The sequence below is a fragment of the Protobothrops mucrosquamatus genome, unplaced genomic scaffold (genome assembly GCF_001527695.2).
Source record: "Protobothrops mucrosquamatus isolate PMUCROS unplaced genomic scaffold, P.Mucros_1.0 scaffold415, whole genome shotgun sequence".
Taxonomy (NCBI): Eukaryota; Metazoa; Chordata; class Lepidosauria; order Squamata; family Viperidae; genus Protobothrops; species Protobothrops mucrosquamatus.
This window is the reverse complement of record NW_015386744.1, coordinates 464,392-475,349: the sequence shown is the minus strand read 5'-3', so window position 1 is coordinate 475,349 and position 10,958 is coordinate 464,392. Positions and strand designations below refer to the sequence as shown.

The 10,958-nt window shown below is 41.0% G+C and overlaps 1 protein-coding gene across 1 annotated transcript in view; it reads left to right on the top strand.

The window, feature by feature from the left end:
• Window positions 1–4,518: 4,518 nt before the first annotated feature.
• FBN1 (fibrillin 1) overlaps window positions 4,519–10,958 on the top strand; it is a 149,130-nt gene continuing 142,690 nt past the window's right edge. Inside the window, exons 1-2 of the mRNA XM_029284183.1 lie at window positions 4,519–4,591; window positions 5,959–6,057. Of these exons, the coding sequence (XP_029140016.1) occupies window positions 6,006–6,057 (52 nt within the window). The 5' untranslated portion in view covers window positions 4,519–4,591; window positions 5,959–6,005. The remainder of the gene's footprint in view (window positions 4,592–5,958; window positions 6,058–10,958) is intronic.

Here is a 10,958-nt window from a genome sequence, read left to right as displayed (position 1 = left end):
AGTAAGCTACACAGGATGGGAAATATCAGGACAAATACTTGTGACATTACAAAGCACATTTCATCATTGGATAGATAGAATGAATAGGCATCCTAAATAATAGTTTTATATAAATCTTCACAATTCTTTAGAAAATGTGGTGTAATTGTTAACTGTGAATCAAATTACAAAGGAAAATGCAGAATTCTCATTATGGCTTAATATGTATATTATAGATCCGTGTTCAGATATTACACTGTGTGGATGTTAACTATAATTTGTAATTTTGGAACTTACTGTATTTTGTGAATCCAACCTGTTTGATTAGTTTATGATTTTCAGTCCTAGAAAATGAGTTAATTTAGTGACTAGAGGGAGATGATTTTGTGAAGTCATAAATAAAATTTGAAGAAAATTTGACAAAATTTCTTTCCTTTTCTCTCTCTCTCTCTTATAGACCTAACGTATGTGGATCACGTTACAACGCATATTGCTGTCCTGGATGGAAAACTTTACCTGGTGGAAATCAATGTATTGTCCGTAAGTGGTTATTTTTGCTGTTTTTATTAGGAAATCCCTCAATGGTTCTCATTTTTTTAATTTTTTTTTAATTTTTATTCAAAACAAGTTAAAATACAGTTAAATTAAGGAGAAAATTCCTGACAGTCAATACAATTAATCAGAGAAACAACCTGTCTCCAGGAGTTGTGGATGCTCCATCACTGGAGGTTTTTAAAGAAGAGATTGGACAACCATTTGTCAAGAATGGCATACGCCTCCTGCTTGAGCAGGGGGATGGACTAGAAGACCTCCATGGTCCCTTCCAATCCTGTTATTCTATATCCTATGTCCTAATTCTTTTTTAAAAGCCAGCTGGAGTGGCAAGGTGTCTTCAAAACTGAGGACGAGAAAGTCCCTACCACTAAAACTGAATACGGGTAGTCCTTGACTTACAACAGTTCATTTAGTGACAGTTCAAAGTTACAGTGGCACTGAAAAAAGTTCTTTGTCAGTCTCTCACATCACCGGTCAGTATTCTGAAAGAGTTGTCCTTTTCTTTCTTATTTACAGCGATTTGCAGGCATTCCTGTGGAGATGGGTTTTGCTCAAGGCCAAACATGTGCACGTGTCCAAATGGCCAGATTGCTCCATCCTGCGGCTCAAAATCAGGTATGGGTTCAAGATTTGGATCGGTCATCCCTGCTTCGGCGGTCAAGCTAGTAGAGGAATTTGTTGATCACCCAATGACATTTTAGTAGTTCAGATAACTAAACCGTGATGTATGTTTACCACACCACAGCTAAGAGAATCTAATGCAGGGTCTCCAACCTTGACAACTTGAATTTGTGGACTTCAACTCCCAACTTCCCTTGCTGTCTGGGGAATTCTGGGATTTGAAGTCCACAAGTCTTAAAGTAGCCAAGGTTGGGCAATCATGATCTAGTGGCTGGGTTTGAATTAGTTGGAAGTTTTCCTTATGGACACATTAAAGATAACCAACAATACCCTCCTCGTGGCAGTTTCTGTGTCTTCCTTCAAAACATTCTTATTTTGATGCATCAACCTATGTTTGGGGGATGAACAAACTAGAATTTATGAAAGATAGAAAGTGAAGAGGAACTAAAGAGCCTCTTGATACGGGAGAAAAAGGAGAGTGCAAAAGTTGGCTTGAAACTCAACATTGAGAAAACCAAGATCATGGCATCCGGCCCTCTCAATTCCTGGCAAATAGATGGGGAAGAAATGGAGGTAGTGACAGATTTTATCTTCCTGGGCTCCAAGATCACCTCAGATGGGGACTGCAGCCAAGAAATTAAAAGACGCTTGCTCCTGGGGAGGAAAGCTATGGCAAATCTAGACAGCATACTAAAAAGCAGAGACATNGAAGCTTCCTCAGTTGTGCTCAGATATAAATGAGCAGATAAAATAAATTAGCATAGATCAGGGGTCTTCAAACTTGGCCCTTTTATGACTTGTGGACTTCAACTCCCAGAATTCCTCAGCCAGGCATGAAGAAGAAGAGGTCCTTCTCCTAGTACAGGGGTCTTCAAACTTGGCCCTTTTATGACTTGTGGACTTCAACCCCCAGAATTCCTCAGCCAGCGTGGCACGCTGGCTGAGGAATTCTGGGAGTTGAAGTCCACAAGTCATAAAAGGGCCAAGTTTGAAGACCCCTGGCCTAGATTCAGAGGGGTCCCTGAATTCTGCTGTACATTTTGTATTAGTGGAAGATTTTTAAACACTTGATTGGGTAACCCTTCTCACAATAAAAAATAAATACAGCATTGGGCTTGATTCTTAGCCACTGCATCCTTTGAGCATGAAATTCCACAACGTTGGGGAGATGGTCTCGTTAAATGTATTGCCAACATCAAGATATTCATCAATCGCATATATTTATAAGGTTGGCAATGAATATGCCAGATGAGCTAAAGAGCGTGCCAAACTGAATTTTTTTTAAATGGCCTGTTTCTGAAACCCGGTTGTTCCTGTTGATTGGGAATGGATTTCCTTGGTCCTGCCGTTTCTTTGAATTTAGAAGCCAGCTTTAGACCAAAACAACTCCATCGCGCATTCGATTGTGTATCGTATTCTTTCCCCAGAATTCAGCGGTAAGAGCCACTTCCTATAGTGATAAAAATCTCATTTCCCCTGGGCAGGAAACCAGGGTATGATATCTTTGCTTACCTTATTGCCTTGAAGCACTGGAGTAATGTTTGGCACCGATAAGAGGGTAATTCCAAACGAATTTGGTCTGTTGTAGCTACAGGGAGGAACATGGAGCCGAAACACAATGGAATCTTTCATAGGTGAATACACCAATGGCCTGAATTAGCTTTTGTTGAGTCTGTGGGTGAAATGAATTACAGGCGGTCCTCGACTTACGATCACAATTGACCCCCCCCAAATTTCTGCTGCTAAGTGAGGGAGTTAGCTGAATTTTGCCCCGTTTTACGACCTTTCCACAGTTTTTAAGTGGGTTGTTGCACAGTCCTTAAGCTAGTAACACGGTTGTTAAAGGAATCTGACTTCCCCATTGAATTTAGCTATCAGAAGGTCACAAAAGGGGACACTGCAAATGTATAATAATAATAATAATGATGATGATGATGATGATGATGATGATGATGATGATGATGATGATGATGATGATGATGATAAAGTTGGAAGGGACTTTGGAGTTCATCTAGTCCAACCCCCAGCTCAGGCAGGAAACCCTATACCATTTCGGACAAATGGCTGTCCAGTCTCTTCTTAAAAACTTCCAGTGTTGGAGCATTCACAGCTTCTGGAGGCAGGTTGTTCCACTGGTTAATTGTTCTAACTCTCAGGAAATTTCCCCTTAGTTCTAGGTTGCTTCTCTCCTTGACTAATTTCTCCATCCGTTGCTTCTTGTCCTGCCTTCAGGTGCCTTGGAGAATAGCTTGACTCCCTCTTCTTTGGGGCATCCCCTGAGATATTGGAAAGACTGCTATCATGTCCCCCCTCGTCCTTCTCTTCGTTAAACTAGACATACCCAATTCCAGCAACCGTTCCTTATATGTTTCAGCCTCCAGTCCCCTAATCATCTTTGTTGCTCTTCTCTGCACTCTTTCTAGAGTCTCAACATCTTGTAAAAGTGTAGAAGTTGTAAAAGTTGTAAAAGTGAGTCAGTTGCCAAGTGTCCGAATTTTGATCACTTGACCACGGGAAAGTTGCCAAGGTGGTGTGAAAGCGCTGTTGTAACTTTGAACGGTCACTAAACGAATGTTTTAAATAATTTAACAACGGCACTGATTCGTTTCACAACTGTGGCAAGGAAGGTCGTAAAATGGGTCAAAACCCACTTAACAACTGTCTTGCTTAGTTAGCAGTGGACGTTTTGGGCTCAACTGTGGTCATAAGTTAAGGACTTATGTTGGACGTACACGTTTAGCTATCCGTAAATGTCTTGTATGAAGCAAGCCATGGTTGCATCCAAATGATGATAAACATTCAGCAACATCATAACGTAAACTCTTATGCTCTTATGTCTTTGTGTCTTGATTTATGATTTTAAGTACGGTATATACTCCCCATAAGTTGCACCTGACATCTGATATGAGTAAGTAAGCTACACAGGATGGGAAATATCAGGACAAATACTTGTGACATTACAAAGCACATTTCATCATTGGATAGATAGACTGTATAGGCATCCTAAATAATAGTTTTATATAAATCTTCACAATTCTTTAGAAAATGTGGTGTAATTGTTAACTGTGAATCAAATTACAAAGGAAAATGCAGAATTCTCATAGTGGCTTAATATGTACATATATTATAGATCCGTGTTCAGATATTACACTGTGTGGATGTTAACTATAATTTGTAATTTTGGAACTTACTGTATTTTGTGAATCCAACCTGTTTGATTAGTTTATGATTGTCAGTCCTAGAAAATGAGTTAATTTAGTGACTAGAGGGAGATGATTTTGTGAAGTCATAAATAAAATTTGAAGAAAATTTGACAAAATTTCTTTCCTTTTCTCTCTCTCTCTCTCTTATAGACCTAACGTATGTGGATCACGTTACAACGCATATTGCTGTCCTGGATGGAAAACTTTACCTGGTGGAAATCAATGTATTGTCCGTAAGTGGTTATTTTTGCTGTTTTTATTAGGAAATCCCTTAATGGTTCTCATTTTTTAATTTTTTTTTATTTTTATTCAAAACAAGTTAAAATACAGTTAAATTAAGAAAATTCCTGAAAATCAATACAATTAATCAGAGAAACAACCTGTCTCCAGGAGTTGTGGATGCTCCATCACTGGAGGTTTTTAAAGAAGAGATTGGACAACCATTTGTCCAGAATGGCATAGGCCTCCTGCTTGAGCAGGGGGATGGACTAGAAGACCTCCATGGTCCCTTCCAATCCTGTTATTCTATATCCTATGTCCTAATTCTTTTTTAAAGGCCAGCTGGAGTGGCAAGGTGTCTTCAAAACTGAGGATGAGAAAGTCCCTACCACTAAAACAGAATACGGGTAGTCCTTGACTTACAACAGTTCATTTAGTGACAGTTCAAAGTTACAGTGGCACTGAAAAAAGTGACTTACGATTGTTTTTCACACTTACGACCATTGAAGCATCCCCATGGTCAGGTGATCAAAATTCAGACCCTTGGCAACTGACTCATATTTATGACGGTCGCAGCGTCCCGGGGTCATGCTTCCCCTTTTGCGACCTTCTGACAAGCAAAACCAGATTCCCTTGACAACCGTGCTGCTAACTTAACAACTGCAGTGATTCTCTTAACAATTGTGGCGAGAAAGGTCTTAAAACGGGACAAAACTTCTTTAACAACTGTTTCGTTTGCAACAGAAATTTGGGGCTCAGTTGTGGTCGTAAGTGGAGGACTGCCTGTACTTAGTCTAGCTTGGCCACAGCACACCTGCCTCTCTCCTCTATCAATTTATTGTTACGCTATCCATGTTAGCTGCCTTGAGTGACTTACTTAGTCCGCCCAACGATGTCAACGCTGCAAATACTGTATATTCTTGCTTTGACACCAGCTCTCTTAAGGGTAGACTTCAGCAGCAGCGATGACAAAAAAAAAGAAAGAAAAGAAAGGTGAGCTTTGACTCTTAAGTTTGATGAAGGGTCCTGAAGATCAGTCAATCCAGAAGGAGCTTGATAGTCTGAAGAGGTGAGTTCACTCACGAGCCGATGGTGGCGCAGTCGTTGGAATGCGGTACTGCAGGCTACTTCTGTTGACTGCCAGCTTTTGGCAGTTCGATCCTGACCGGCTCAAGGTTGACTCAGCCTTCTGTCCTTCCGAGGTCGGTAAAATGAAGACCCAGATTGTTTGGGGGCAACAGGCTGACTCTGTAAATCGCTTAGAGAGGGCTGTAAAGCTCTGTGAAGCAGTATATAAGTCTAAGTGCTATTGTTATTTGTCAGTCTCTCACATCACCAGTCAGTATTCTGAAAGAGTTGTCCTTTTCTTTCTTATTTACAGCGATTTGCAGGCATTCCTGTGGAGATGGGTTTTGCTCAAGGCCAAACATGTGCACGTGTCCAAATGGCCAGATTGCTCCATCCTGCGGCTCAAAATCAGGTATGCGTTCGAGATTTGGATCGGTCATCCCTGCTTCGGTGGTTAAGCTAGTAGAGGAATTTGTTGATCACCCAATGACATTTTAGTAGTTCAGATAACTAAACCATGATGTATGTTTACCACACCACAGCTAAGAGAATCTAATGCAGGGTCTCCAACCTTGGCAACTTGAATTTGTGGACTTCAACTCCCAACTTCCCTTGCTGTCTGGGGAATTCTGGGATTTGAAGTCCACAAGTCTTAAAGTAGCCAAGGTTGGGCAATCCTGATCTAGTGGCTGGGTTTGAATTAGTTGGAAGTTTTCCTTATGGACACATTAAAGATAACCAACAATACCCACCTCGTGGCAGTTTCTGTGTCTTCCTTCAAAACATTCTTATTTTGACGCATCACCTATGTTTGGGGGATGAACAAACTAGAATTTATGAAAGACAGAAAGTGAAGAGGAACTAAAGAGCCTCTTGATACGGGTGAAGAAGGAGAGTACAAAAGTTGGCTTGAAACTCAACATTGAGAAAACCAAGATCATGGCATCCGGCCCTCTCAATTCCTGGCAAATAGATGGGGAAGAAATGGAGGTAGTGACAGATTTTATCTTCCTGGGCTCCAAGATCACCGCAGATGGGGACTGCAGCCAAGAAATTAAAAGACGCTCCTGGGGAGGAAAGCTATGGCAAATCTAGACAGCATACTAAAAAGCAGAGACATCACCCTGCCAACAAAAGTGCGTATAGTCAAGGCCATGGTTTTCCCAGTTGCAACGCATGGCTGTGAAAGTTGGACCATAAGAAAGGCTGAGTGCCAAAGAATTGAGGCCTTTGAAACATAGTGCTGGAGAAGACTCCTGCGAGTCTCCTGGACTGCAAGGCGATCAAACCGGTCAGTCCTAGAGGAGATCAACCCCAATTGCTCTTTAGAAGGCCAGATCCTGAAGTTGAAACTCAAGTACTTTGGCCACCTAATGAGAAGGAAGGACTCACTGGAGAAGAGCCTGATGCTGGGAAAGATGGAGGGCAAGAGAAGAAGGGGACGACAGAGAATGAGGTGGCTGGATGGAGTCACTGAAACAGTAGGCGTGAGCTTAAATGGACTCCAGAAGATGGTAGAGGACAGGAAGGCCTGGAGGAACGTTGTCCATGGGGTCGCGATGGGTCAGACATGACTTCGCAACTAACAACAACAACAACAACTGTAAGATCTGGTCATTCATTACCAGGCACGTTCAAGCAGAATTGAGAGGCATACAAGGGCGTTCAGTGACCTAGTTTTCCAGTAAATGGTATTAATTATCATTCAAATGTTTTATGCTTGTCTGGAACTGTTTTATGGATTCGTAAAGGAGTTGAAACCATGAGAAAGCTTTTCATCCTATTTGTAAATGTAATTCATCTTATTTTAATTATGGTACGTCTATCTTTCAATTGAGGATAACAGCCGTCGTACTTACAAATCTAGAGTACAACCAATCGAAGGGTCACCATACACTCTAATCATCAGGTTAAGATGAAAATAATCTCCTGAGCACAAAACATAAATGTCAACGCAAGAAAAACTCAACAGTTTTAAATTCATTTGTGGTTTTGTTTCCTTTTTGTGCTGGCCACAGTTGAACCCAGTTCTTTTTGATGCAGAGACAGGACATAAATCTAATAAATTAATCTCTCTTTGTTTGCTGGTTTACTTGCACGGCAGGGATGCTCCCTTTAAATTATCTTTGTGCATCCTTTAATGAGGTCCAGATAACGAATTCTGCTTCACTAATCACACGCCAGAAAAAAAAAGGGGCTTCAGGAAAGTATTTAATTATGAAACACTCTAAATGTAAGCTTTTGACCTGAAATGTCCTCCAGATTCTTAGACTGCAATTTCCATCTTCCCCAGCCTTGTGGGTATAAAGGGGAATTGTAATCCAACATACAAGTGGTCCTTGAGTTATGACCCCAACTGAGCCCAAAATTTCTGTTGTTAAGTGAGTTTTGCCCCATTTTACAACTTTTCTTGCCACAATTGTTAAGTGAACCACTGCAGTTGTTAAGTTAGTGACACAGTTGTGAAGCGAATCTTGCTTCCCCTTGGACTTTGCTTGTCAGAAGGTCGCTAAAGGGGATCACATGACCCGGGGACGCTGCAACTGTCATAAATACGAGTCAGTTGCCAAGAGTCTGAATTTTCATCACATGGCCATGGGGATGCTGCCACGGTCATAAGTGTGAAAAACGGTCACAAGTCCCTTTTTCCCAGTGCCATTATAACATTGGTCACTAAACGAAACTGTTGTAAATCGAGGACCACCTGTATATGGAAGACACCAACTGGAGGAAGCCATTACTTAAAAATGTTCAATGCAATTGACTGTTTCTCTGTTGCTCAACCTAAGATTTTTCCAGGGGTGGATTGATAAATAAGATTTTTTTAACCATAGTAGGTTTTCTCCCCCCATTTTCTGAACTAAGCAACAGCCTGAAATGCTTAAAGCTTTGCATCTGTTCTTTGCCTGGACCTCAGCACTGAGACATGGCTGGCAATGACGGCCATGCATGCTTTTTTAAAAAATAAAAAATAAAAAAATATAAAAAAAAATCCGGATCCTCCTCTGCATTTATCCTCTTAGACCTCACAGATGTTTCCCGCAATTCCGTTCTTCCGTCAGGATTTCAAAGAGATGGTGGATGAGATGGAAGAACCAGCTCCACTGGGCTGGCCAAGAGTCCAGTCTGTTAGTTCAGACAAATACCAGCCAGATACTCGCAGCCCATAGCCCACTCCGGTTGTTACTTCCTAGCAGTGTCTGTTCCAATGAAAGGAAGGGTCCTTGGTCCTCTCTGAGCTTGCTTGTTTTCTTGCAGATGTTTCATTAGCCAAACTAGCTAATACCATCAGTGTTAGAAGGGAGAGGGGTGGGAGGAGGAAGAGGAGGAGGAGGACTGTTGGATCCTGGCTGTTCTCTGAGCTTGCTTGTTTTCTTGCAGACGTTTCATTACCCAAACTAGCTAACATCATCGGTGCTAGAAGGGAGTAGGTTTTGCTGTCAGTTTATATGCCACTGGCTTGCCTGTCACTGTTGGTGGGGGTGGTCTTCGGGACTCTGTTTGGCCTCTTTACTGTTGGCTTCTTTGTCAGCTTCTTGATTGGGGTATTGCTTACTTGATTGTTGGTCTGATGTGAATCCTGGAGTTAATCTGTGCTGATCAGGGTGCTGGTTGCTGGTGGAGCAGTAGGAGAACACATCCACAAACACCAACTTGTCGTTAGAAGACATAATGGAAACGCTTTTAATTTCACAATGTACAGACAGACTTAATCATAGTCGGGAAAATGCGACCATCCTAGATCAAACCAAGTCCAGAAATGTCAGGCAATTTCTAGAAGCCTGGCACTCTGACAAATTAGCCATCAATAAAGAAATAGACATTAACAGCATCTATAGAGAATAATAATAATAATAATAATAATAATAATAATAATAATAATAATAATAATAATAATAATAATAATAATAATAATAATAATAATAATAATAATAATAATAAAGTTGGAAGGGGCCTTCGAGGTCATCGAGTCTAACCCCCTGCTCAGGCAGGAAATCCTATACCATTTTGGACAAATGTCCAGTCTCTTCTTAAAAACCTCCAGTGTTGGAGCATTCAGAGCTTCTGGAGGCAGGTTGTTCCACTGGTTAATTGTTCTAACTGTCAGGAAGTTTCTCCTTAGTTCTAGGTTGCTTCTCTCCTTGATTAGTTTCCATCCGTTGCTTCTTGTCCTGCCTTCAGGCGCTTTGGAGAATAGCTTGACTCCCTCTTCTGTGTGTATGCCTGCCCAAAAGGGAACAACAAGGCCCAAGCACCTCTCCACCAGCAATCAGCACCCAGATCAGCACTAGAATATAAACGGAGAGCAACTCCCACTCCTTACTACGGTAGCACTGATGATGTTACCTAGACTGGCTAATGAAACGGCTGCAAGAAACCAAGCAAGCTCAGAGACCACCAAGGATCCTTCAGTGTCTGCTCCTTACAAACCACAAACCATGGTCTCAGCTTCCCTTTGGAGCCTTGTTCTGTAGACCAGTGCTGATGTCTACTTTCTCATGACCTCGAATTGCATAAATTAATAACAGATTATGTGACTAATTTCTTTTTCCTCTCTCTCTCTTTGAGAAAAGCTACCATTCGCCAGTTTCACTTGGGATTTAAGAAGTAGCGACAGAATTGTCTGAATCATTTTATTAATGCTTTTTCTCATCTTTAAAAATGACCCCAGTGCCAAAATTATTCCGAGAAAACTTTGAGTGTTCAGTGGTTCAGGGTTTCCGGATTGAGAGGATCCGTTGAGTTTGCATGTCAGTTGTATATGTTTTCCCTGAATATGTGTTTTATGTGTTTTATGTGTTTTAATATGCTGTAAGCCGCCCTGAGTCCTATAGGGAGAAGGGCGGCATATAAATCCATGAAAATAAATAAATAAATAAATAAATAAATATGTGCCCTCTTTGTATACTTGTGCTGTTGAATTTTCTCCTACATGGAGATTCCAGCTTACGTAGTGAAGTTCGGAAGCCAGGAACTGCATTACAATTTTTTAGGGGATGGACAGAAACCGTGTTTCTATCATTCTGTTTGTCCAGGTGTCTGAATTAGGTTGACCTCTTTTAAAAATGCAAATTGAGCAAAAATCTGTAACTTCCTACTCATATGCTGGGTGTCAACGCTGCTAACATTGGATGTTCTTGCTTTGACAACATATGGAGATGCCGCCTTTTTCTTTCTTATGCTTTACTCTTAGAATTAGATGATACTGGGGGGGGGAAGGAGGAATGTGATAGGAGTTAGTTAGACATAACAATATTGTAATAGTGTGTGAACTCAGGGCTTTTGAAATAAGAGATGAAAAGAAATGGCGGA